The sequence below is a fragment of the Lonchura striata genome, chromosome 2, assembly GCF_046129695.1.
Source record: "Lonchura striata isolate bLonStr1 chromosome 2, bLonStr1.mat, whole genome shotgun sequence".
Taxonomy (NCBI): domain Eukaryota; kingdom Metazoa; phylum Chordata; class Aves; order Passeriformes; family Estrildidae; genus Lonchura; species Lonchura striata.
This window is the reverse complement of record NC_134604.1, coordinates 104,057,329-104,085,253: the sequence shown is the minus strand read 5'-3', so window position 1 is coordinate 104,085,253 and position 27,925 is coordinate 104,057,329. Positions and strand designations below refer to the sequence as shown.

The following is a 27,925-nucleotide window of genomic DNA, read 5'->3' as shown; positions in this document are numbered from 1 at the left end:
AACTCACTTCTTGTGATGCACTGAACACGGTAACAACAGCTTCACCTGTCAAATGTACCAGCTACAAATTCCTACTATACTACAGACACAAAACTAATTGTACTGTTTATGGGTTCACATGAAAGGCAATGCAAAAAAAGGCACGAAGTTACAGTGTAACACTGCTATGGAAGCTTAGGAGAAAATTAATTTCCAAGAGGGGAAACAAATGTCAACAGTAGTCAAATCAACAAAAACACAGATTAGCGCTTATTAATAATGAAAACATTTTTCTTTTCCACTTTACCTTGGAAGTTTGGGAGTGCACAGAGAAAGGATTGAGTGGTACTCCAGCAGATCTTTTCCTTTTCAACATTATAACTGGTGGTGGACTTAGCTGAACTGTCTGAATTTTGACAAAAGGAAGAGTTGTTAAGTGCTTTCTTTTGCCTTGGTTAGTAACATTTCCCATCAATGAGAAAGAGGGACACCAATATTTTTGGCTGATGAAGAAAACACCTCCTGATATGAAACCCAGCCCCATAAAATAATGTTACTGAGCACTCAGCCCATGAAGACACACTACATTTTTTGGGAGAGGAAATAATCTGAGAAAAACTGCCATCAGTAAATGAAACAGTTTTCAAACAGTGGGAATTTCAATAGCTAACTGTGCCTTTATTGCACAAGTATCAGAATAACTTTCGCTGGTTTTCATGTCTGCTGAAGCAGTAGTATTGAAGATACATGCCTCATGAAAGGCTGAACTGCTCTTTCAGTACTGTTCCACTAGAGGAAAACACATTTTAACATATTTACATGTACAGATATTTTATACATAACCTTATCAACAGCTAATAACAAAAGAAATTTTACAAAACAAACAACAAAACAAAAAATCCGTAGCTAACTAGTATTTAAGTAAATAGAAGCCATCGTGTAATTATTAACATTATTTTCCCTAATCAATGTTCCACAAATTTGACAGCATTAAATATTTCTTTAATGATACTGGGGGGAGAGGGGGTGGTTTTAGCCATGGGGGGTTTTATAGCCTCAATCAGGTGTCATAAGGAGGAGTAAAATAATAAGAACACAAAACTAAGAGCATAACTATACTTTGGGACATCCTATAACCTTTACTGGGCTGAAGAAACATGTTAAGCTTATTATGGTTCAACATATTCCACCTCAGCATCTCACCACTGCAGCAGTTTCGACATTTACAGGTGAGCAGTCCTTTTGGGTTTAAGAAATCTTGCTAAAAGGGCACTACGTATTTGAGACAATCCAACCCTGTCACAGCAGTCAACCTGCACTCCTGCCTCCAAGGGAGTGTTAACCTTGCTCTCTGCAGTAAAATCATGGGAAGCAGGAGGCAGGCAGAGGTCCAGGTTACATCACCTGCTGAAACACTGCTCCCTCAGCTCCTCCCATACAGGTCAGATGGAGATGTCCTACAGCTCCCTGGCTGAGGTGTGTGACAGATATACAGCACACAATTCAGAGGGAGCCAAGTCCTGTTTCACTCCACAGTGAAAACCTTGAAGGCTGCATTAGAACAGGCTCCACATCATCTTGATATAAACCCTCTGTAATCAGGTGACAGAGGTATTGCCTTATCAAGCAATGTAGTCATGCAATATCTGCACGGAGAAGACAACAGGCAGACAGCACACATATGTGCAATAGATCAATGAGATGTGCTATGGATAAAATCAGTCTTAGATTGTCTAGTTTCATAAAAAACCTGTATTTTCTTGGTATGTTCCACAACAAGTTAATTGATTAAGGTTGTTTCAAACAGATTTTATAAGCATACTTACTTCAGCACTAATATCTTGAAGAATATCCCCAAGTAAATCATCCTTGGACAGGTCCACAGTTTTCTGTAAGGTAAGTTTAGCCACACAGTTCTCAGTTATATGTGCAAACTAAATCAGGAGAACAGCAGTAAATGACTAGAGGATTTCCACAAAACATATACAATATTTTCAGAATGCTCCAGACACAAGGGATCATAACAGAAGTTTGTCTTGCTTGACACAAAAAACTAAAATGAGCCTTTGGTTTACTCCACTCCCACTAAAACTGCGAACGAGTCAGAAATATTTAAATTAAAAAATGTAAAAACTTACATCTGCGTTTTTCTTCCCAGCACTGGCCATAAACATAGACTTAATTGTGTTTGGCTTTGACACTACAGATTTCTTCACATTCTTTTTATCAATTGTAGATGTTTTGCCACCTCTTCCTACCGGAACAAAAAAATCAGAAATTGTGAATTTTACATAAGAAAAGTGCAATGTTTACAGGTCCAGTTATTAGCAGGGATAGACAGCCAAGGTAGTCTGCTTCTACCTTTACACTTCTGCCTGAAATGAAGCCTAGTCATCTTTCAACTTTGTAGCAGCTATCATGCACACACAAAAAAATAAAAAACCCTCTCATCACCGTGTCTTTCCTACTCATGTCAGAGAAGCCTTTTGCATACTCCAGAAAAAGGACCAAGGTACTTTACATGGAAGCATTTCCAGGAAAAAAAAAGAATGAGTGTCCAGGAGTTTGGCACTAGGCTTGGATTCTCAACATCAGACTCAGTTTCTCAGTTTGACACTAGATTCCATTAAAAAATTGGGACAATCATATGATCCTAGATTCTTACAAGTATGTAGGTATTCTAATGGTCAAAAGAAACCACACATCTTTTAGGCAATGGCTTTGAAAACCAACTCTTCCCAGACACATTTTTTCTAGAAGCGAATCCCCATTCCAGAGAAGACTGAGCAGCAGTGCCCCAGCGGTGCTGAAGCAGCTAACAGTGATGTGACCTCAGTTTGTGCACCTCCATCCTCTGCATCACTGGGGCACCCAAAGACAGAGCTTCAAGTAATCTGTCATTTGGCCATTTACCACATTTACTGATGACAGCAAGTTGCCTATTTTGGGTACCTTTTAAATGACCCTGGGAGACAGTCTTCAGTGGTCCCATGCAAGTTACCTTTCTTATTGGAAATAAGAGCATCATCATCCAGATCTTCATCAAAGATTTCCCTTCCATCTTCTACATAACCTATCCCATCTGCAGAAAATTATTTTAAAATTGCAGTTTAAATTAATACAAATACACATTTAAACATTCCCCCCCCATTTAATATAGAGCAGAAGTTACAAAAGCAAGTATTAAAAACTACAGCACTGTCAGCTGTATCTTCTATTAGACTAAATACATTTTTATTTGTTTAATTAGAAATGACCCATAACAGTAATTTTTTTTTTTTTGCAAAACTGTAACGATAACAGGAAATAAAATTTCAACAACAGGTCTTCATGGAAAAATATCTTCATTATCATCCTAACAGATTGCTATAAGAACAATCCAAGATTAATTTCAATTAAAAGAATACCTTTCTCGCGTCTCCTAAAACAAATTTTAAGAATGTATTTAAAATAACTTACCTCAAAGCATGAGTATTATGAAGCCTAATTGAATTATAACACTAGAACCAAAATAATTAATCTTAACTTACCATCATCAACAATCCAGTCATCATCTTGACGGTCTCTGACCATCTTGGAGTATTCATCCTCATCTATTTCATCATAAACACCCGTGAACTCCTCAACCTACAGTAAAGGTAAACTGAGGATTAACAGTTTCTATACCATCAATACTGTAGATCATCAGTCAGAATATAAAAGTTCCCCAAAATGCACATAGGGCTCCTACACTGCTACATTGGTTACCACTCATAAACACAGTTATTCATTAAATTTCTTTTTTGGCAGTGATAAAAGACAAGTTATCAATTTTTTAAATTATTACAGTATACTGAAGCTCAAAATCTTCCAAAGCACTAGCAGAGATTTCATTTTTAAACTACTTGTTTTATTGCTCATTTCATTACAAAAAAAAAAAAATTAATAAAAAACCTAGCAGTGGAGACTTCTGGCCTTGGCTCTACTCTCAGACACCAATCTCAGCTCAATGAAAAGGAAAGGGGTTTGATGTACCCAAGCAGAGTGCTCAGAGAAAATTTGCATGTTAATGATCTACGGACTTCTGGTTTCTTTACATTTATTCACCTCAACGAGGAAGTCACTTCCTGTTGGCACCACGATTGGACAATGTTAAAGTATCAATGTTACACTGCCAGATTTCAGTTCCACCTCTTAAACTGTGGTCTCTTTGTGGAAATAAGCATATCAATATTAATGGTTTGAGTCATGTAAAGCTCTGAAATTAAAGTTTAATATAATTCGAGCTTTAAAAAAAAAGTACTGCCTATCATGACATTAGTTATGTGATTTTAAAAATTGGTCCTTCCCTGCAGCATAGTTCTCAAGCAATGGAAGGCGTATTTCACTTGCAGTTAATAAAACTGGGTTAGTTTTGAGAACAGAAAGAAACACACAAATTACATTAGAAAGCAGAAAACTACAGCTACACTCAGAAAAACATACACTATTAAAAACATAAAAGCTGATCCAAAAGGCTCATTTTGTTTCCTCTAACTTTTACATATCTATAAATGGTGATTAAGTTTCTCAGCTCACATTGACTTTTAATTAAGAAGAAAAGATGAGGAATTTTCACCTCATATTTTAATTTTTCCCCAGCTTTGGCTTTTTTCAGACGTTCAAGTGCTTCTTGCTGACCTCTTCTATTTTTCCTCTCACGTCTAGAACGTGATGCTGCAAAACTTCCAGACTCACTCATAGCTGTAATTAATAAAAAACAAGAGAAATTAGTTTAACAGTGAGCTGTTAGCTTTGGTAATGCTTTAATAGATGACTGCAGTTATGCTTAAAACCAAAACCTCCTTGGCTAAAAGCACAGTCACAGATGGCTCTTCCTAAGCCAATTCTGGAATGATACTGAGGGCATGGCCTGACAGGGAGCTCAAACAGCCCTCTCATACCAGCTCACGTTCAGCATGAAGCTACCACCTAGAATTCCTAAGCACCTCTCAAATCTCATCAGCCTTTCCCTGTAAGAGATCTTCCCCCTACCCCTTCTTGGGAATTTCCAGCTCCTTTTATTTTGCATGTCTCCATGACAACTCAGGAGTACCAGACTTAGAGAAGGCCTACACTGCTACAAAGCAGTGATGTTTTTAGGCAGTTTCCACAAGGCTTGAGTGTGACCAGATTGAGACAAACTAGAAATCTGTTAACAGCTGACACCCCATTTCCTCTTCCACTTCCTTCCCTTCCAAATGCTCTCCCCAGCAAGATGCTTTCTACTTCTCCAGACGTTTTTTTCTTTCTCTTAATTTGGGGGAGGAACACCTATCTGACCAGAGGGAACAAACGGACTCCATCCAAGTTCTAACTGCAAACAAACAGCCCAGGGACAAGGCTGCGGGCTCAGTGGCAGGAGCTGCACACCCCGCGCAGGCAGAGGAGACCCACGGCTGGCCAGGCGGCCAGAGGAGCAGGGCAGTCCCCTCCTGGTGGCAGCAAGACATCAACTTGCGAATAGAGCTGCAACCCGGCAGCGCAGCTGAAGGAAGGCCGGGGTTGTGTCGCTAAGGGCGGGGTAAAGGGGGCATTTGCACCGCTGCTGCCCCATGCCAAGGCGCACCGCTTTGGGCGCGTTTATCTTCTGCCAGTCCTCCGCCTTTACTGTACGGCAGCGCCTCACGCAACGCGCTCCTCCGGGACAAGCGCGTGTCCAGCCCCAGCCGGGACCACCCGCGCCCGCCGCTGCCCGTGGGCTGGGAGTGCCACCACCGGGGACAGCCGCCCCAGCCTGCGGGGCTCCGGGGCCGGCGCGGGCGGAGCCCCCCGTTCTGCGCCCCGCGGAGAGGGTCCCGCCGCTGGGGCAGCGCGGGCGCGGCCCCGCCGGGCCGCCCAGAGGGACGCGCGACCCTCGCGCGGCGCGGGCGCCCCCGCCGCGACCGCCGGACCGCCCGCCCGCCCGCCGCGCAGGCGCGCTCCCGCGCCCCGTTTTCCCCCTCGCCGCTGCCCGGTCGCCCCCCGCCTGACAGCGAAGCGCCGGCGCCTGCGAGGGACGGGGACAGGCAGGAGGACAAGGACGGGGGCCCCGGCCGCCCCGCCGCCCCCGGGTCTCACCGTCCCGGCCCCGCGCGCCGCTCTCCGCCATGGCGCTCGCGCCAAAGGCTCCCGAAAGTGGCGCGAGACAGGAGCCCCGCGCGCCGCCGCCGGGGGCGCAGCCAATCAGCGGGCGCGGGGGCGGGGCCGCCCCGGCGCGGAGCGAGCGCGGCCCGCGGAAGGGCCCGGCGCGTGCCGCCCGCGGGGCCCGCGCGGGAGCGCCGGCCGGCCGGGCCGGGCCGAGCCGAGCCGAGCCGAGCCGGGCCGGGCCGGGCCGAGCCGGGCCGAGCCGGGCCGGGCCGGGCCGGGCCGAGTCGGGCCGGGCCGAGCCGGGCCGAGCCGGGCCGGGCCGAGCCGAGCCGAGCCGGGCCGAGCCGAGCCGAGCCGGGCCGGGCCGGGCCGGGCCGGGCTGGGCCGAGCCGAGCCCGGCTGAGCCGAGCCGGGCCGGACCGGGCCGAGCCGAGCCGAGCCGGGCCGGGCCGGGCCGAGCCGAGCCGAGCCGGGCCGGGCCGGGCCGAGCCGAGCCGAGCCGGGCCGAGCCGAGCCGGGCCGAGCTGAGCCGGGCCGGGCCGGGCCGGGCCGAGCCGAGCCGGGCCGGGCCGAGCCGAGCCGAGCCGAGCCGAGCCGAGCCGAGCCGAGCCGCTGCCTGCGAGCGGCCCGAGCCCGGGCTGAGCTGGGCCGGGCCCGGTGCTGCGGCCGCGGCTTCCCGGGCGCTCTTTTGGCCCCGGTGTCCCGAGAGTTGCGTCTGAAGCATCTGAGCAGTGCTCCGTCTGCCGCAGGGGCCCATAGCCCGTCCGGGCCCGGTGCCGCAGCTGGGGCAAAGCCATGTTTAAATGCCTTGTCATAAATACATCACGACTAAATATCACTTATTTTATACGTGACGACTAAAAGTCACGTATAAAATACATCTCCTGAGCTGGGAGAAGGCGGTTGTTCATGCCAGCTGGATAAAAGCTGGAGCGTGAGGGTGAAAGATCACCTCCAACAACGTTCTCAGTGGGAGAAACGGAGATTTCCCACACGCTTTCCATCGACCTGTAACCCCTGAACATCGAATATTGATCATGACAATACGTATGTAGGAGCCATAGTCTTCATTTTGCATATTTAGGTGTGATGCTCTATCACAAGTTTCAGAACTTCTGTAAATGACTCTTTAGAGTCTTTCAGAGGCAGGTAGTGACTGGTCAGCTTAGTGACAAAATACATTTTTATACATATATGTTTGTGTGTGTCTGCATTTAAATGTGTTTTATATAGTTATGACCACATATAGTTTATATTTATATATATATATATGTAAAATATTGGATGCTCTCCTATTTTTCAAACCCCTTTTCCTTTTTATTTTCTTCTTCATTACAAATGGGGAAAAAAAAAAAAAAACACCAAAAAAAACACCAAAAAATGTAGATTCAGACTGGATTTCTGATATCTCAAGTGGCCATGTGTGTGGAAGGCTCTGAGAAAAGATCCACCAGACCTTTGTCCCTGCATACCTCTAACTTGGTCAGGGTGGGAAGGTGGGGTATGTTCTCTTCCTTTTGATGCTACAGAGATACCTTCACTCAAATGTGTCAAGAGTACTTACACAACAGCCTTCAGCTGAGGAGCAAGGACTGTGTCCCTAAAATTATATATTTCAGTTCCAAGCAAAGATCGGAAAAGGTTTTAAAAGCTTCAGTTAAGACAACTGAAGTGTTACAAGTCCTCTCTCTTCTAAAAGGGTTCAGGTCTGTCTGTGTGTTCATTCAGAAACCCAGAAAAATTGATGGGGTTCATGCTGTTTCACCACAGATTAACCTCGATATTTTGTCCAAAAACATCACTGCTGGCCAGTCATTACTCAAGAAACCTACCACCATCATTTGTAGAATTTTGTGGAGAAGCATTTACTGCTCATCAGGCACTGACTCCAGCTTCTTGCAAAGGTAGGTGGCACCACAGGGTTCTCTCCTTAGGGCTGATAGGCTGTTGCAGAAATGTGAACTAATATTATTTAGAATGAATATACTGATTGTTTTCAACTGTCTGGAGGAGAGAATTTATATGGTTCTGAAAATGAAAATTACTTTCCTTCCTTCTCCACCAGGACTCCTTTGCATTGGTAAGAGGAATAAAAATCCTCCCAATCCTCCAAATTTACATACCCAGGTGCTAGTACAACATTATCCCAGTGCTGGACCTATCTTAGGTGGAAGCAGAAGAATGACCCCAGCCACCCATGGCATCTCTGTGGTGCTGAAAGAGGCTGGATGACAGCCAGAGTGCTCATTGCCAGGGAGAGTGAGACCCCTCTCAGCTGTACCTAGTTAATTGGCCAGCTTAGTTGTAGCAAACATGCATCCTTGGAAACACTGACAGCCACAGGAAGAATCCCTCTCTGATCTGCTGTCCTGGTTTCCACCACAATCAAGTTAATTTTCTTCCTAGTAACTGGTGCAGGACTGTGTTTTGGTTTCTGGAAGTAATACTGCTGATAACACACTGATGTTTTGGTTGTTGCTGGGCAATGTTTACACCAAGTCAAGGGCTTTTCAGCTTCTCACTCCACCCTGCCAGCAAGGAGGCTGCAGGGCACAAGGAGCTGGGAGGAGGCACAGCCAGGGCAGCTGACCCCAGCTGATATTCCATACCATAAGATGTTGTGCTCAGTGTATAAACTGGGGGGAAACTGGCCAGAGGCCACTGCTCAAAACTGTCTGAGCATCAGTCAGTGAGTGGTGAGCAGTTGCACTGTGTATCACTTAGTCTGTATATTTTAATTATTGCTGTTCTTTGCTCTTCCTTTTTTCTCCTGTTAAACTGTTTCTGTTCAACCCCAATACTTTGGGTTTTTTTTCCCCCAGTTCTCTCCCCATCCCACGCAGGGGGTGGGTGGGAGAGTGAGTGAGTGGCTGTGTGCTGTTTAGCTGCCTGCCAGGTTAAACCAACAACACCAACACACAGCCTCTGCTTCACAGGAGTGTGGCCCTATTTGCTTCTTTTTTTAAACATGTGCACAATCACTAAGAGTGATGTGGGGCTCAAAATCAGAAGTTACTCAATTTTTAAGCTACAATACATAAGCATTTATAAAATAACAATATCTCTAAATTCTTCAGTTTTAATAAAAATAGAATGCCACTGCATTTCACATATATCTAGCCTTCACATGCTTTGGATTTTTGAATTGGCTGCATTTTAATGCTTTTGATTAAAATGAAACAATACTCTTTGTCAGCTGTCATGTGAACAGTGGCATGTTTGTCATTCAGGTGATGCCGTGATTTGAGCCGGTACACAGTGATACAGTTAATTTCCTAAACGGAAGTTGTTGCCATAGCTCCACTGTGGGACAGCGCAGATCAAACAGAAGACTTTTTCATGGATGCTCGTTCAATCCTCACATTCATCTCTGGCCATAACAAGAATGCATCTGTTTCCCACAGCACAGTATAACAAGCATATTTAAATGCTGCAAGGAGAAAAAAATAAAAGGTGGGGGGAGCAAGGGATGGGCTGTGCTTTAGGAAGAAAAAAACCCCAGCAAGATCTGGGACTTCCACTGCTAAAGGCTTTATCACAGCAGATTGCTTTGAGCACATCTTTAACCTCCCTTTGGACAACCATACAAGAACAACTTGGCATGACCTTTGCTCAATTGTCTTTTAAGAACAAGAAGTGAAAATTTTGGTGGTCCAGAGCCAACAAGATTCCCTCGAGGCAAGTGTGATAGCTGCAGAGAAAAGTGCAAGACAAGCATAGTAATGAAGATGGTAGGCAGCAAAAAACACAGTACAGAAGAAGAAGCTCAGGAAACTCCAAGATTTCAACAAAAGGTGACAAAGATGTATTTTTTATTTTCTCAGAGCTGCAATTTAAATATGTAAGTTATTAATAGTAAATACCTTAAACTCATTGCAAGTGTTCCATGGTAATATAAACAGTAGTTTACATTAGCATAGGAAAGTACAAATAGAGTATAGTATCAATACTAAGTTAAATGGACAAAATAATTACTGTATTGAGGATTATTTTTTTTCTTCCTTTTAATGACTAGAGTGTACTTGATCTGCTGCGAAAACAGTAGGACAAAAAATTAAGACTCTCAGATTCAGACATTACACATTAAATTTATAGTAGGTAAGCTTTCGATGATAGGAAAAAAAGTTAAAACTAAGAGTGGTGGTATAAAAACAATGCCAGTAAATCATGAATGACAGCAAAATAGCAAATTCAGCTGTACTATGTCTACCTCAAAATGTTTAAACATCATTACATTGCTGTTAAGTACAGACTGTCTTTGTGGAGAATTGTGTGTGTGCATGCTACTCAAGATGTGAATGTATATGTTCTATGTGTATGTTTCCTACAAACACTGAGTATTTCATTATCTTGCTTTTAATCTTTACATTGGTCTGAATTAATGCACATTATCACTAAATTATAATAAAGTTTTTCTTTCTAATTTAATCCAGCTCTGACCACTTCTGCAGCTGCTTACTAAACTCTGCTATGCATGTGACATTTCAACAAGAAATATTTAACTGTTTGGGGTGCTAAGCTCCTAAAAAAGTTATTAAAACTAGTTTTATAAATTAAAACTAAAAGAAATCTCAAATTATTACTTTACAACACATCTTTGCTTTCAAAAGAATGAAAGAATAGATGCTTCTCTTTGTGTTTATCAATAATGGTAATGCACACATTTATGTTAAAAGGATAAATTCCTTGCCTAACAGGCCTGTAAATGCCTTTTGTTCACTGCACAGCTCTTTTTAATTTCCTACCTGAGTTACTTGTTAACAACAGGATGAAGAGAATAAAGTTATTATTAGGATGTTAAGCCTCTGAAATAAAAATGTGAAATAGAAAAAAGAACACACACATTACAACAGAAAATGTCCATGGAATGAACATTCAGAGACACTTTTTTTTCTTTCTTAAACAAACACAATTCAATTCTGATTGCAGTTAAATTACAGCAAATCCTAGTAACTGGACCAGAATTGGTGAAATTATGCTAACTGGAACAGAGAACAGAATCTCATCACCTGCTTGCCTAATACAATATTCCTATTTAAGCCTATAAGAAAAGTACAAAATATTATAATGTACATTAAATAGGGAAGACAAGTAAGAGCAAACTCACAGAAAATGAGCCCTCACATAATTATAATGTCTAAGAATTAAGTCTGATGCTAATGGTATTCAAGAGCATAGTTATTGCCACAGCATGGAAGTCTCTGTTTTAACTACTTTCAGCACTCTCTTTACAATTGCACAGAAATGAACAATTAATGTATAAGCAGAACATTATTGCAGAGAGGCTGTTACATTTCAAGACCTGGCTGAAGATCAAATGTGCTTCCATGGGTGAACGCTCTCAGCATTCACTATTTCAGATCCCTTTGGCAGAAAGGAGGAGAGCATCATGAGATACTGCAAAGTCTTGTTGTAATCCTGACAGCTCTGGTGCTGGACTGGTGCTGGGGAAGGCTGTGCTCACACTGTGGGGAAGCAGCAAGGGCCAAGTGTTCCCTGCAGTAGGGGAGCCTGGCAGGAACCTGGGGTCTTTTTCCCCAGCCTGAGGACTGTGAGCAGGGCAGCCTGGAGATGGGAGTCAGGATCAGCTGGGACAAGTCCATGGCAATGAAACTGGGCTCAAATCAAAACAGAAACACAATTCAGGGTCAGGTCCAGTGATGGTAACCTGGGTCAGATGCAACCCAGGCACTAGGCAAGTTGTAGAATGATCTTGGTTTGAAGGAACATTAAAAGTGATCTAGTTCCAACCCTTGTGTCACAGACCAGATTGCCCAAAGCCCAATTCAGTCTGGCCTTGAACAATTCCACTCGGGACTCACCAAACGAGTCCATTAAACAAGGCAGGTTCCAGGTCAGGCTAGGGAGCCAGGGGTGCAGCTGTGGCTGAGCTGGATGGAGACCAGCACTGCTACAGCTCAGCTCCAGCAAGGACCAACAGACTGACCACAACTCAGAGCCCACGAGCAGAGGGCAGGGGACCCAAGTGAGGCTTGGTTAGGACTGTCAGTGCCCTCACAGCCTTGACAGCAACTCCCATTCCCCACAGACAAGGTGTGCCCTCACACCTGAGAGCTCAGAATAGGGAGAGAGATTTAGTTGGTGCAGGTTGTCAGTGGATAACTTTATGGACCCTCAACCAGGGCAGGGACAATGGCGTGGAAAGGGGCTACAGCAGATGGAACTAGAGGGTGGCCAGCCTCAAGGGGCCGTCAGATGGGCTCTGAGAGGAGGTTCACTGAGGAACTGGGGCTGGACAGGGGGGCAGTACAATGAGGACACCAAAGCCAGTCAGGCTAATGGCACAGGAGGAATTGCAGAAGATCCCATATAGACAGGCCCCACAGTGCTCAACTCAGGATTTAGGAAAGCCTGATCTAGCTGTCAGGGTGTAGCAAGGGGCAGCTGCTCCATGAGGACAAGGAGAAAATGGCATGAGAGGGCTGGTGGGGGTCGGGGACTTGACATCCAGGACTATGTCCTACAGACCCAGGCAGGGTGAGCTGTCAGGCCCAGCCAAGACCATCATACAAGATTTTGGACCTGCCTCATCACCACAGGCAAGGTAGAAACACAAGTTAGGTCAGTCCTAGTGGTAGTGTCTCCTTGTGTGTTGCTGTTCCAGTGGCATCTGATCTTGCTTTCCAACACTAGCAAATCACAGATTTTTAATTCCTTTCAAGTCCAGCTTTTGATTCTTCCTGTGGACACTGGCAGGAAAGTTAATGTCAACCTGAGAGGAAAGGTCTTTCCAGTTAGGTTTGGTACTTAGTCTACCTTAGTTCAGGCCAAATGGAAGAAGTTGTTATAGGAAGAGGCATTCAGATAATAATTAGTAAAAGCTATACTAGGTCCCAGATAGCCATTTTATAGTGCATAAAGTAGGTGTTTTGCTTTAAACAAAGTGTGTGTCTTTACCCAGATTATGAAACTCTCCAGTTATTAAGTTTTTGGTACCCAAAATATTAATGTGAACCCCTGACAATCACTCAAATGCCATTTACAGTATGATTTGTTATGTTTCACGTGGCAGGTTTGCATTTGGAATGGTATGGGGAAAAAGCCTTGAAGGCCCTTGCATGAAGCATTGACAAATGGAAAGATAAAGGTTGACAGGAACAGTGGAGAGAAAAAAAAATATTGGAGACTTGTAATCTTGCAAAAGATAGTATGACAGAATACTGATGATCAGTCCAAGAAGTTTGAAATTGAGCTGGTGGTAAAGGAAGGCACCAGAGAAATTGAAAATGGATAGAAGTGAGTGCAATACAAATATGTTCAAGAAAGGTAGTCCTAGCTTTGTGTGGATTTAAGGAGATTGGAGTGCTTATCTGGAAAGCCAAAAGAAGACAAAAAGGGATAGAAGGGATAACAACCCAGTTTAAATGTAAATAGTAAAGAGATTTTTCTTAAATTATATTTTATCTGTAACAGTGAGAAGGAGGGCAGAGAATATAAATAATTCAGAAAAAGTTTATACTGAGATATATAAAGTAGAGAGATCTGTAGCATTCAGCATTGTATTTCTTGTATTTCTAGCAGTAAAGTTGCAACTATAGTCCTGTGCTTGCACCACTCTGTAAGAAATCTACAGAGAGCCCAAAATAGAGCAGGGAGAATAATGGAAAGATTATAACATATGACCTATGAGAAATTATTGCAGCTGGGACAGTTTAGTCTAGAAAAGTCAAGAGACATGTAACAAAAGTACCAGCCTGGCTATTGAATATCAGCTTTCTATTCCAAATCCTCAAACTATTGTTTCAAAATCTTAACCACAGTAGTCATACAAAAACCAAGGAGAGTAAATCTGTTCTCTGTGTGCAGTAGCAAAAGCAAGCAGTGGCAGTAGCTTGCAGCAATGGAGGTTCAGATTAGACATTCAGAAAAACTTTCTGGTAAGAGTGAACAGTGTTAAGAGTGGATTAAATAGATAATTTGGGTTCTGGGAAGGGAAGGACCAACAGGGGTTAGCTAATCTAAGTGCTTTCTAACCTCTGACCATCCATCAGTAAAGTGTCACTATTGAGAATCCCTCAACCTCCCTTAACAACATTTACTCAATAAGTAAAAGCTTGATTATTAAAATTAGCAAGGACAATCTAATAATGGAACAGACTGACTTAACATTTCCTACACTGAATGACCATCTCTCTGACTTGGGAAGAGTGAAATGAAGACATATACCCTCTTGGTCAAAAGCCAGCCATGATTTCTCACCATTTTCTTCAGAAGTGCTTATAAAAGTAGTTCACGAAAGAGCAAGAACACAAAGAACCTCTCCCAAAGTGGGTAATGCCACTCATTCAAAACACTGCCACAAAGCATAGATGAATGGCATCACCAAAGGAACCTATTTTCAAGAATTTTTATATTTCAGATGCTTTACATGTAAAACATTTCAGGATTAACATGACATTTTTAGTTAAACTCTTATATAAAGACTGACTAATTTGATTCTATACAACTATTCAGAGAACAAAGATTTCATTAAACACGACATCTTCACTAAAGAATTGAGGAAAGAATCAGCTATAAAATCACACTGTACCAAATACTATGTTTTTACTTTTAATAATTTATGGTCTGTCATTGCATATAGAAAAAAATTGTGGATTTAGTCTGCATACATTTTATAGGACTATTTCATAAATAGTAAATATTTTTTATTTGTTCTGACAAAAAGAGCATAGTTTTAAGTGTTGTGCATTCCACTGGAATGATGAACTGCTCTTAAAAATTAATTAAAGCTACAGTATAAGCCAACATTATATGGAAGCAGCCAAGTGATTGGTGTTGGAGATGATGAAAACCTATAGGGTGTAGTTTAATTCATACCCTTTATTCTCTGCCTTTTTTTCCCACCTACACAATAGGTGGGGAAAAATATCAACCACTGTGGGTTTTAATCTCAGTCTAAAAATATATGAGCATCTCAGCAATAAGGTATCTTTTTCTGCTATTTTTGACTATTAATTCTAGCATGTTTAGCATTAGCATGACATTGACAGATACCTACATACATAAATGCAGGGATTCAAGCACACACATATACACACATAGAAACACAAAATTTTAAAAAATCTGCTCCAGACATAAACCATTTCTTCATCTTACAAAGTCTTGCAGTTGACCTTATGAAGTCTTTCAGTTAAAACCTTCAGTATCCAAAATATATCAATTGAAGCAAAATTTATTAAATCTCATCAATTAAACATTCAGTAAGTTATCCTGTTTTCTTGTAGATGCTTGTCTTTGAAGTCAAACACTATTTAGCCACACTTTTTTTTTCAGTTTCCTGATGACTTTTGAACAGAAATTATGTGAGGGTCTGCTTGTCTTCATTTTGACTCAATTATAAGTCAGAAGACTTTTGCAGCCTCTCTAAAGTAAAGACCATTTTAAATGCAACTTCTACTGGGCAAACTAGTGCTTGAGAGGGATCATACTTTCAGTTTGAGAAATGAGAGGATTCAAATGTAATATCTAAACAGATTTTTTTCATCTTTTATAATTAATTGTTGCTGTTTGAGAACTGAAGTTCTGTATTAAAAAATCCCAAACCACTACGTATCAGGTGGAACCCTCCTAACAACTGAAGTTTTTCCCTGTTTGGTGCCTATTCAATTCAGACCTTGAAATTAGTGCTAGGAGGATTGGGGTCATGGTTTCCTGGCTTGTTTGCCTGTAATTTGTACACCCTGGGACAAGATTTTTATGCATTAGATGTCTATTCAACTCAAGCAGCTGTTGCAAAGGGTTCAGTCATTAAAGCCTATGGTGCTATTTCCCTGTAACTTGTGAAGAAGTGACAGGAGCTGCCCAGAAGACTGTGAGCATCCTGGCACAGGATATTGGTTACCAAAAAGAAATTAGATGCATGAACCTCCCCACCCATGCCTCTTGCTCCACTGTTCTTTTAAAAGCTGGCTGACTTGTAAGGATTCACAGAAGACCATCTGTTGAGCTTTTCCAATCAAATCTAATCTGTATTTATTTATTTTAGAGAGTAAAGGAGACACACTTTAGCCTTTTGAAAGCTCATTTAGCCCCAACAGTAGAAGATGCAGTTTAGGATATGTTATTCAAGATATACAATATGTTGACTAGGATTTTTAGACAAATTCCATTTGAACAGACATGACAGACCCTACATCCTTCTCTCATCCTTCTCATTATTTCAACTTCCTCTCTCTCTTGTAATGAGGTACACAATATTTTTTTTTTCACACTCTTCAAACAGAAGGACAGAATACATAAATTATTTACCAGAGATAGAAATTAAATAAGCAGCATGAAAAGTATTCCACTTCCACTTTGAAATTCTGGCCCAGCTTAGATAGATGATAACACTACCACAAGAGTGACATTCTGTAATGTTACATGTATATGGAAAAACCTGCCTGTAGCGAAGATTAATCAAAATGCATCTGGAGTCAATAGCACACTCTCAGCATGAAAGCAAAGATGAAATTTGGCATTTCATACTTAAAATAAATAGAAGGCAAGGGAATTTACATTTCCAGTACATTGGCAATCATCCAACTTCAAGAAAGTCTGCTTTCCTTTCATCTCTATTCCCCTGCACCTGCCTGATCAGGGAGGGCTGGACGCTCACCCTGGATATGTCCATACCTGGTGCTACACCTTCAGGACACCAGCACCAATCCCTGAAGAGGTGGCATATGTGGTTGAGTTTATAAAAGGGCTGCCTGCTACCTCTGGCTGCTCCAGTCCTAGCACTCCTCATCTGTGCTGTCCAAATATTCTTCTAACAGCGTAACACTCCTGCAAATATTTCTCCTAAGAAAATGAGCTACAAATTTCAGGCCGAGTGCTGCATTAATCATGGCTTAATCATTTCCCTTGAGTATGCTTTCCATAATGTGTGAGTAGTTCTTGCAGAATCACTGATAAAGGAACTCAGTTAATAGGGAAAAGATTCAGCTGTGAGATTCACTTAGTTTGGCTACCTGTTTTTCTTGTTCAGTCACCTCTTTTGACATGTGTTTTCCTTTTTTCTTGACAGCTGTCTCATTCTTTCTTTTTACATTCACTTTCTGCTTTCTTTCTCATCTCCTCTTATTTACTTATCTACTCATTTCCCTTTCACATAGTTCATACACTTTTGTATTATGCTTGGTTTTCTTTGAAGGGGTGCAGAAGATAAATACGTTTGAAATTCAGGTCTCAAGGGGAAAGACCCTGAGGCATAATTATCTTGTGACTCCTCATGGTCTGGATGGCTTTAGATGCTCGTGTCCTCTGATGAAGTCTGATTTTTAAAAACAATATTGACAGTGCCTACTGAAGCTAAGTATTTCCAAAATCCACTTTTTTGATTCTATCAAGGTTAACAATAGCCAATGGAGCCTCTCTGTTCTAAAACTTTTTTGCTTTATACTATCCTGGTCATATTCTCATGCTATTTAAGAGTAAGAAGGATGGTAATTTCACTTCAGCAATGTAAAAGCTACAGTTGCATGTATTGAAGGAGCTGTACAGCACAGCCAAAGATGTATTCGTGGCTCCTTAGCAGGTGTCAGCCAGGTTCCATGTGAAGGGCCTGGGAACTCTGAATTTGCCTATGATTAGAAGCATTTTGGTGCAACTTAGAGAGAGTTGCTACCATTACAGCCACATTCTTTATCCATCTCTCAGCAGAACAGAACAACGCTTTTGCCAAAACTGTTATAACAGCTTTCACTAAAAGACAACTTATTTTTTCAGCATCAAGAATTCGGTACTCCCAGCCCCGCGCTGCTCTCCGGGGAGGGGAGCGGGCTGGCGCTCTCGGGCAGCCCGGCGGGGCAGGCGGGAGCTGTCCGGTCAGCACCGCGCCGCCTTCGGCTGCTCCCGAGCCAGCCAAAGCTCACCGCGGCTCGCTGGGAGTGGAGTCGGTATCTGTGAGTGGGCTACCGAGGCCACCCGGCCCGGCTGTGCCGCCGCGCCCGGGGCGGGCCGGACGCGCCGATGCGGCTCCTGGTGCGGCGCTGCCTCCGCAGGCCCGCACCGCTCCGGCTCGGACCGCGCCCGCACCGCTCCGGCTCGGTCCGCGCCCGCACCGCTCCGGCTCGGACCGCGCCCGCACCGCGGTCCGCGCCCGCACCGCTCCGGCTCGGACCGCGCCCGCACCGCTCCGGCTCGGACCGCGCCCGCACCGCTCCGGCTCGGACCGCGCCCGCACCGCGGTCCGCGCCCGCACCGCTCCGGCTCGGACCGCGCCCGCACCGCTCCGGCTCGGTCCGCGCCCGCACCGCTCCGGCTCGGTCCGCGCCCGCACCGCTCCGGCTCGGACCGCGCCCGCACCGCTCCGGCTCGGACCGCACCCGCACCGCTCCGGCTCGGACCGCGCCCGCACCGCTCCGGCTCGGTCCGCGCCTGCCTGCCTGGAGCGCGGCTCGGGGCTGGGGCCAGCAGTGCCCTGGGGCCAGGAGCGCCAGCGGGATCCTGGGGTGCATCAGGGAGAGCCCTGCCAGCAGGTCAGGGAGGGGATCCTGCCCCTCCACCCAGCCCCTGTGAGATGAATCTGGAGTGCCATGTCCAGTTCCGGGCTCCTCAGGGCAGGAGAGACATGGAGATCCTGGAGTGGGTCCAATGGGGGCAACAAATATGATTAAGGGATTGGAGCACCTCTCTTGCAAAGAACAGATGAGGAAGTTGGGCCTGTTCAGTGTCTACCTCATTAATGTATGTAAATAGATATTTATAGGGGCGGGGCGCCAAGAGGACGGAGCCTTTAGGAGGCTCCTCTCGGGGTTGCCAAGCTTAGGACAAGAGGCAGCGGGCAGAAAGTGATGCACAGGAAGTTCTACCTGAACATGAGGAAGAACTTCACTGTGCAGGTGACCGGTCAGCGGAACATACTGCCCGGAGAAGTTGAGCAGTCCCCTCACTGGAGATGTTCCAGACCGTTCCGGACGCAGCCCGCGCCGCGCGCCGTGGCACGGCGCGGCTCCAGCCGGGCGGTCGGAGCCGCGGCCCCGCGCGCCCCGGCCTGGCCCACTCCGGGCCCCTGAGACTCGCGGGGGCGGGGCAGCGCGCGGTGGCGCGGCGGGGCAGCAGCCAACCAGGAGCCCGCATGCAAATCAGCCGGCCCCGCCCCCGCGCGCGCAGAGCGGGGCGGGGCCCGCCGGTTGCCGTGGCGACGCGAGCGGCCGAGCCCCCGGGCGGCTCCCGGGGAGACCCCCCGCGCCGGGCGGGCCCGGGCGGCGGCCATGCCAGTGCGTGCGGCCGGTGCTGAGTCAGGAAGAGGCGTCCCCAAATCCCCCTCCGAGGCCATGGAGGAGCTGGAACACACCTGCCCACAGCCGCGCCTGGTGAGTCGGCCCGGCCGCGGCCCGCCCGCTCGAGCTGCCCCGGGTGCTGCGGGGCCGCTGGGCCGGGGGCGAGGGAGGGAGCCCCCGGGCGGCGGGTGCTGCCTCACGGCGGGTCCCTTTGTACAACGCCAGGGAAAGGGCGAGCGGAGGCTGTCCGAGGTGGGCTGTGCCGTGCCGTGCAAGAACCCGGGGCGGTGCGGTGACAGCCAGGCAGGATTCCTGGTCCGCCCGTTAAAATCCCGGATCCCCCGCGCTCCTGGCGCGTCCGGGCGCGCCCGGGCAGCGGCGCGGCTGCCACATGTGTGCGGGTGGCGGGAGCGGCGGCGGGAGGGTGTGACGATCTAAACAGCTGCCCGTGCCCAGTAGCGAGTGCAGAGGGGCGGCCCGCCCTGCGAGGAGCCGGCGGCGGGGAGCGATGGCCGGTCCCGGCCGCTCCGGTGCCGCTCCCGCCGGGAATGGCAGCCCCGGGGGCTCCTTCATGACCGCCCGGCCCCGCGCTGCCCTGCAGGCCGGGTCTCGCACGGGTTACTGCGCTCAGGAACGGCAAATGCCGCGTTTCTCAACTTTAAGAGTCCAGTGAGGAGTTGCCCGTTCGATTCAGGATGTGTGAGGAAGAAGAGAGTCTCGGAGAGCTGCGGTTTTTGGGGGGACCGGAGAATGAGGGAGGGCTGGGAGAGTGATGCTTGAAGTAACTCCTCTGATGTTGTTTGCTTAAAGATTCCCTCAGACCTTGTAGGCAACTTTACAAGGCTGCTGTACCCCATGAGTTCAGGTTCTGAGAGCTGTTCATCTTTTCATGTGCTCATTTAAAAATTCGAGTGTTTCCTTGCTTCTTATTTAAATCTGTTATTATTCTCACCAGGAAAGATCTCTCCTTACCTCAGCATGGTACGCACCATTGGCAACTAGAAAGTTAATAATGGCAATACACAAATGCAACCACAGAATTGTGGAGGCAGTGTCAAGATGTGAGAATGCATGATGTATGCAACAGTTTAGTACTGGAAATTAAATCATTTAACACCAGAATTCAGTCGCAGCGCTAATTAAAACATATTTAAACATCAAACTTCAGTAATTAAATTTAACACTATAGTTGAGACATTGTTCTGATATGACAAGAAATAGCAACAGTCATTTGAGCTGACCTAAATTAATATTTTCTTCTTGCTCATGTTATAATTAGATTCAGCTTTAAAGAGGACTGTTAATTTGTTCATGGAAAGCTTTTGATGCTGTTTTAATAATGAAAGTTAGCTCACATGTAGTTACAGCAGTGTTCGTACAGGCTAAGATTTCTCTGTCAAAAGCTCAGATATAACAACCTGCTTGAATATATTACTCTGTGTAGTCTGACATTTTAAAAGATTTTAAAGAAAGGAGTGACAGTATGATACCAGTATTTACAGTATCATGCATTCCAGTATAATTTCTTTGGAATTAGGGTGACAGTTGGAGTACATGAATGAAACAGGAATTCATTATGATGCTTTAGTTCCTCTTGAGTACCAATAATGGACAATGGAGACATTTTCAATAAATATTTGTATAAAGTGTGTCCTTATGAAGTGATATCTCATCAGTCATCAGATCTCTGTTACCTTCAGGCTAAAAAAAAAAAGGTTGCCTGGTAGAGTATAAAGCAATACACTGAACTCAGAGCATAGAGAATGAGGCAAACAAGTGTAGTCAAGCAGTGTCTGAAGAAAAATTAAGGGTGGGTGTTCTGAACAGTTAAAGTGAATCACCCCTTGATAGACAGTTTAATAACATGGACATCAAGTTCCTATCAGATCTTTTTTAAGATCTTCAGTACTTGATCTGATCTCATCCTTTGAAAGCAGCATGTGCAGTGGTGGGCCAGTAACCTTGTCACCTAGACTATTACTGTAAAGGAAAGAGGGTGTCTCAGGTAACGTTTTAATATTTTTGTACCTCAGGATGATACCTCAGGATGGCTCTGGTACTTCAGAATAATATAACTGGTGGCAAGTCTGTAATATTTACAGATATATTTACAGATGACTTCTTAATGCTGTTCATTGGTTGTCACACATCTCTAAAATTAATTATCTGGGCTTTCAGTTTATAGATGGACTAAGTTGTAGGAATCAGTTTTTCTTGAGAAATCACCTCAAATTTTAGAAAGTGAAAAGGGATTGGTTATTTTCTGACACTGTTATAATCCTTTTCATTGAAACAGGAATTATTTCTTTAAAGCTGTAAACTGTGAATATTTGTAATGGATATCTGCCATTAGACCTCTGGTTTTATACTATGAAGTCTGCTGGCTTGTCAGGAGCTGTCACACTAGCACTAACCACCTATGTCCTCTACAGATCGGGAAATCAGGGGACATTGAAGGCAGTTCTAGGCTAAGTTTCAACGTCTATTGAAACCTGATGTTTTCCAGTGCCTGGTACTGTTGTAATTATAAATTGCCATTAATTTTTTTCCCAAGACACTTTGTGCATTTTCTTAACCAGCTGAAGCATTAATGAGCATTTGTGTTGCTTCAGTCAAATCTTCTGCTCCATCTCTGACTTAGTCTTTGCCTTCATATATCTTAATGCCAGGAAAATGTCTGAGTGACTCCACAGGTCTTGGTCTCAATGCATAGCAGAGAAACAAACCCACTGGAGTCACAGGTTTTATCCATTGTGGTGATTTTAGGAGTTCTGTAGTCAAGAAAAAACTTCTCACAAATAGCATTTCTCCAATCCTGGTTTGCATCCTTTTGCATTTATCCCTCTTCTCATCTGGACCAAACTGCTGTCTTAGGCCACGTTCTCATCTGCTGTGGTCCCATTCATAGTTTTAATCCTCGGCATACCCGTGGTCATGGGGCCTTCACTGTTTTCAGTGGGATAAACATGACCCCTGGTCATATCATGCCACTTACTCATGGCATGGCAGTTGTCCCTGGATAACTTCCAGTAAGCTGCAGAGTGCTGCTGGGCTGTGGATCTCAGCCTGGGAATCCTGCCCTTAGGGTTCGCCTGTGTGCATCTGTACTAAAAAGGAAAGCTCTTAGTTTAACTGTGAGATACCATAGCAGGAAATACCAAAGAGGAAATAGAAAACCTTGTGAAATTATTTGCTTATTTTCTTTATAATGTATTTATATCACTTCGGATCAAGAGTTTCACTTTGGTCCCAGGTATGTGTAGCTCCATGAAGGACTGGTGTGTCCTTTGGAAATTTCCAATCCTCACGTGAAAGAAACAAAGAGGCATTTCAACACACTTTGTTCAGGAAGACAGTTCCATGCAACATCTTTAATGAAAGAAAACAATGGCAATTTATAAGGACAGTGCTGCAGATAAAGCAAACCCAAATACACATTGAAACTTACTTGGAAAAAAACCTTCAGAATGTAGTGCTTGGTCTCATCTTTCCCTTGAACACACTGAGAGCTTCTTTTCATTGTATTTCATGTATCTGTCTTCCAACACAGGCATCACTGGAAACGTGATAAAATACTCTCTGGACCTGGGATCCAATGTCTTATTTTCAAAACTGTCAGAGCCTAACTGAGGATTAGATAAACTGAGGAAATGCAGGGCAATGCAACATAGATTTCCATCACAGTGTTTAATTTAAGAAACCAGCTAAGCAGAAACCCACCTGAGTTAGCTGGGGTGAATTACAAGGGAGGAGAGGGAGTAGTAGATAGGTAGGCATGTGGTTCGTTTGGCCTGTGCCCATAGGCATATTGGTGTGTAGAGGGCAAGGCAGGAGGAATAAAACAGCAGTTTTCATGAATTTAAGGTGAATCTATCTTTAAGATGATGTAAAGAAGCATCTAAGTGCTTTTTGTTCTGTCTGCTCTGCCCTAGGCAGTGCTATCCCCAAAATACTGGGCTGTTTAAGGGTATGTGACATCCATACTACCCTTGGATGTCTGTTCTCAGGCAGCTGAAGCTGTGGCCAGCTCTCATTTCTTGCTCAGGAAATGGCATCGGGGTCCTGTGTGGAAGTACCTGAATAGTTTATTGGGGGCTTTTTTCCATCATCATTGCAAGGACAGACTAGCTGGATACTTCATCTATCCATATGGCAGATAAACCATGTTCTGCCAAGGCAAATGTCAGGGCCACTTGAGGTTCACCCTTGCAATCCCAGGACTACTCCAAAGCCCACATTTACTTCTGTAGTGTTGTGAGATTCAGAGACTGCAGGCTTTTGCAGGTCAATAGGAATTAGGTATTAAGTATCTTGGGGCCATTGAATCTACAGTACTTGGAGAATGAGACTCAAGTACAACTGAATGTGACAGGTCCCATATAATTTCAGGTATCAGCTGCTTTAGCCATTTTGTTTATTTTCTTGATTTTTTTAGAAAAAATGAGAGTACGTGAATTGAATTTTTGTCCAGTTATTCAAGTGAATTTGAAAAACACTATTTTTTATTTTATTGAAGAGTAGAGGAGAACATTTTAGTATTTGCACACACTGAAGCTGTATAATGGTTCAAGGAGTCACTCTACTTCTTTAGACAATTTCTTATTGCTGCTTTTAATCAAAAAACTCAAAATCTGAAATAATTGCAAGGAAAGTGTGCATGCCTTAAATTCCTGTATTTTCATTCCTTCATATTTACAGAGAATATTTTAAGAGGTTCTGATGCAATTCCTAGAATAATTTCAGTATTTTATTTCCATGAGCTTTCATAGATCTTCATATTCATCTTGCATATATCACTGGAAGGCAATTTTAATCAGAGGAGCCAATGATTAAGGCAGGGCAAGTTTATTGTGGTTAAAAAGTGTCCCATGCATCTGTTTCTCTCTCACGTGATGTTGACAGGGGGTCTGCCATCTGTTTACTTCAATGTGGAATTAAGCATAAATAAATATGTAAATAGCCTTACATATAAGGAACCCAAAATTACTTTATTTGACAAAATATTTATTTGGTCCTTTAGAAGTTTGGGTTTTGCTCTGGATTAATTTTAATTTTCATAAATGTTGGCTACTGTATAAAACCACAAACCCATAAAAATGTGCCAAGTGAAGTTTGTGCTTGGGGACATGTAGCAATTTTTGCTGCACTTAAAAAAAACTGAATTGCCCATAGACATTAAAAGTCTACTTCAATTTCCCCTTTTTACATCAGAGAACGTGCAGTTTATATATATTCTGAACTGCTACAGTTTCTGCAAAAAACGTTGCAGTACATATTTGTCAGATACACAGAACTACAGATACCTTTTCAGGAATCAGAAATTACCCATAAACACAGGGAGAAGACATTACATTTTATATATTGCATTCTGTGCTTGCAAATGCAATGATATTTTCAAAACAGGTTTTATTAGGAGAATATTACCAACTTCTTAAAATGCGCTGTTGCCATTACTACAAAGGTTTGTATTATACCTTTAAAAATGAATGGAAAAACATTGTAAATAGATTCTCTCTGCTCCCTCCTCAGGAACTTAGACAACATTATAATATAACATATGTATAAAGTATGTATAATAATATATGTATAAAGCATAAAAAGAACTCAGCACATGCGTGAATATGGAGCAGAAGAAATACAGAATTAGAAGGCAGATACTGACTACACAGGCAAGAATGTGTGTAGTGTATACTCACACATCCACAATCACATACAGACATTGAGTACAGCCATAACTGTCTATCCCAGTGTGTCCTTTGTTTCCATGTAATCTGCTTTGCTGTTTGACACACATACAAACAGATGGTATAAGGTGAAAATCTCTTGAAAGCACTGGATGAATCAGGGATCTTGTAAAGAAGCCCATCACCCTCCCTATGGGAAAATAGATCTTCCCAGAGTTTTTCTGCTGACAGCTGAGGAACTGCAGAATATGTGTCTCCTGTGCAGGAGGCAAAAAAGGGTTTGGGGGTTTTTTGCTTCTTCATAGCTCTGTTTCTGAGTAATGGTTTATACAAAATGCTGTCCTACATCTAACATGAAATAATTGATAAATGTAAAGTATCTCTGTAAAGAAGCACAAGTAGAGATTGATTTTTGGGCCAAATTCACCCAATAGTTTAGCTGTATAACTGAGTTGCTTTCCAAAGATTAACCCTTGCCTGTGTTAAAGCAGAGTTGGGTTCTTTTAGCCGTATATCAGGTGAATTGCAGATGACACTACATGGGGTGGGAATGTCGGTCTGCTTCAGGGTAGGAAGGATCTACAGAGAAACCTGGACAGACTCATTAATGGGCTGAGGGCAGTTGCAGGAGCTCAATAAGGGAAAGTGTCCTGTTCTGCACTTGGGTCACAACAACCCCATGCAACATTACAGGATGGGGGAGGAGTGGCTTGAGAGTTGCCCAGCAGAAAGGAACCTGGGGTTGCTGCTCACCAGCCAGCTAACAATGAGCCAGCATGTGCCCAGGTGGCCAAGAATGGCAGTGGCACCTGGCCTGTATCAGCAGTAGAGCAGCCAGCAGGACCAGTGATTGTCACCCTTACTCAACAGTGGTGAGGCTACACCTCGAGTACTGTGTCCAGTTCTGGGCCACTCACTTCAGAAAAGATACTGAGGTACTGGAGTGTGTCCAGAGAAGGGCAGCAAGGGTTGTGAAGGGTCTGGAAGTGTCCTGTGAGGAACGGCTGAGGCAGCTGGGTTTGTGTGCTCTTGAGGAGGCTCGGGGGAAAGCTCATTGCTCTTTACAGCTGCCTGAAAGCAGGCTGTAGTGAGGTGGGGAGATGGTCTCTTCTGCTATGCCTGCAGTGAGTGGGCCAGAGGAAATGGCCTTAAGCTGAGACAGAGGCGATTCAGGTTAGATATTAAACAATTTTTTTCAGTGTTAGAGTGGTCATACATTGGAATAGGCTGCCCAGGGATGTATGCAGTCACCATCCCTGGAGGTGCTCAAGAGGCATCTGGATCTGGCACTGTGTGATGTTTGGCTGGTTTAGGGGTTACAGTGGTAGTGCTGAGTTGACAGTTGGAGTGGATGATCTTAAAGCTCTTTTCCAACCTTCATGACTGTGTGATTCTATACAGTAATGCACAAGTAAAAAGAAATCTGTAATAGACATTCAAAGCACAGGAGCTGATGTTATCTCCACTGAATTGATCAGCAAAACACAGAGTGGCATTAGAGCAGTGGTGACATGTTTTTGGTCTGTTGACCATGGCCAACCTTCAGCATTACTCCTGGGCCAGCACGCAGTTGTCACAGGGCATTGAGTTGCAAATGCCTCACATCCAGTTTGGTTCTTGGCCGTGGTGTCTGCAGGCTGATGATTGGCAACCAGTGCTCCTTTGAAGGAGCCACAAGCTTCTTTATCCTGGAATGCTGTGTATCCCTCCTTGGTGCTGGGATGTCTGACAGCTTTCCTGTCTGTAGCCATCAGGACAGGAAAACATCCAGGCTCATGGGCTGCACAGTGGCCTTGCTGCAGTTTGCTCTTCCAGTGAGTTCTGCCTGGATCACTGGCATGCAGAGCTCTTTCCATCTCCTCCTGGCCATGCCAGCCACGGGAGCGGGCTCAGGTGGATGAATTCCCAAGGGTCACATTTCACTTCTGGCTGGTGTTCATGGAGGTTGAGGTGCTTCATTGGCAACTCTTTCACTTGAACTCTGCTTGACTTGGGGCCTGTCCTACCTCTAGGGATGATTTCATTTTCTAAATAACGTGTTCCAGTTCAGTCAGAAGTCATGTCTGTCATGCAGGAGGAATCTTGTCACAAAATTCTTTGGCCTTTTGCAAATATTACACTAGATTACATAAAAGTTATTCTAGTTTCATAATCTAGGAATCTCTACATATATACATCATTATGTTTCTTGAAACGGCAGTGGAAGTTGCTTTTCTTCTGCAGTGCCTTCAATTTGTAATTCCATCTTGCACTTAATAATTACTTAATACTAATGATGAGCAAAGTATATTTGATTGAAGATAAAGCCCAGAAAGAGCAACAAAGTTAATTTGAAATGCTTGCAAACAGAATGCTGAAGTTATTGTTCTTATAGTTTGCCATATTTTTAGTTTACCACCTTCCTTAGTCATCATGAGTCAACTGTGAGAGAACAGGACTTTTTGTTATACTGGCATTGATGTTAGAACTGTTTGTAAAAAGTTTACCAGGAGACAACCACCAGTAACTTTCAGTTACATCTTAAATGCTCATAAATTGATCTGTTCGAGTCAAGGTTGCTGACCCGAACAGGTAGGGACCACGTGGTTTTCCATTTTGACAATGTTTGTTCCCTTAACCTCTAAGAGAAGACCTTGGTAGTGCATAACATGGCTTTTCCACTTAAAAAAAGTGTTCATACCTGAGAACTTGGCACATGCTTACTTTTCAATAGTTTTGATAGGGCTTTTTCTTAAATATTCCTTGAAACTGATGTCAGTGTTTCCTGCTCTGTAATTATTGTTTCCCAACATCAGGAGTAGGTTCCCAAAATAATTGTTCCTCATATGAGTAGACCTTACCCACGTGATTTGTTGCAGTGAAATCACTTATCTGTTTTAAATACTGCCTCCAAGACAAAAGGTGGTTACAGCATCAGACCTCCCACAGAATTTCCCTGCCAATTTAATT

At 44.2% G+C, this 27,925-nt stretch overlaps 2 protein-coding genes across 4 annotated transcripts in view; one reads left to right on the top strand and one right to left on the bottom strand.

The window, feature by feature from the left end:
• Window positions 1-6,141, bottom strand: part of POLA1 (DNA polymerase alpha 1, catalytic subunit) — a 181,863-nt gene extending 175,722 nt beyond the window's left edge. Inside the window, 7 exon segments of the mRNA XM_077781653.1 lie at window positions 287-385; window positions 1,806-1,868; window positions 2,118-2,233; window positions 2,981-3,061; window positions 3,510-3,606; window positions 4,577-4,701; window positions 6,058-6,141. Coding sequence (XP_077637779.1) covers window positions 287-385; window positions 1,806-1,868; window positions 2,118-2,233; window positions 2,981-3,061; window positions 3,510-3,606; window positions 4,577-4,701; window positions 6,058-6,088 — 612 coding nt within the window. The 5' untranslated portion in view covers window positions 6,089-6,141.
• A 3,393-nt stretch (window positions 6,142-9,534) lies between these two features.
• The window catches only part of PCYT1B (phosphate cytidylyltransferase 1B, choline), a 43,036-nt gene continuing 24,645 nt past the window's right edge, over window positions 9,535-27,925 (top strand). Inside the window, exon 1 of one of the 3 annotated variants that reach the window (XM_021552981.3) lies at window positions 9,535-9,860. In XM_021552981.3, coding sequence (XP_021408656.1) covers window positions 9,789-9,860 — 72 coding nt within the window. In that variant the 5' untranslated portion in view covers window positions 9,535-9,788. Of the gene's footprint in view, window positions 9,861-19,198; window positions 19,386-27,925 lie in introns of those variants that run through there. The other 2 variants (XM_021552982.3, XM_021552980.3) reach the window with 2 other exon arrangements.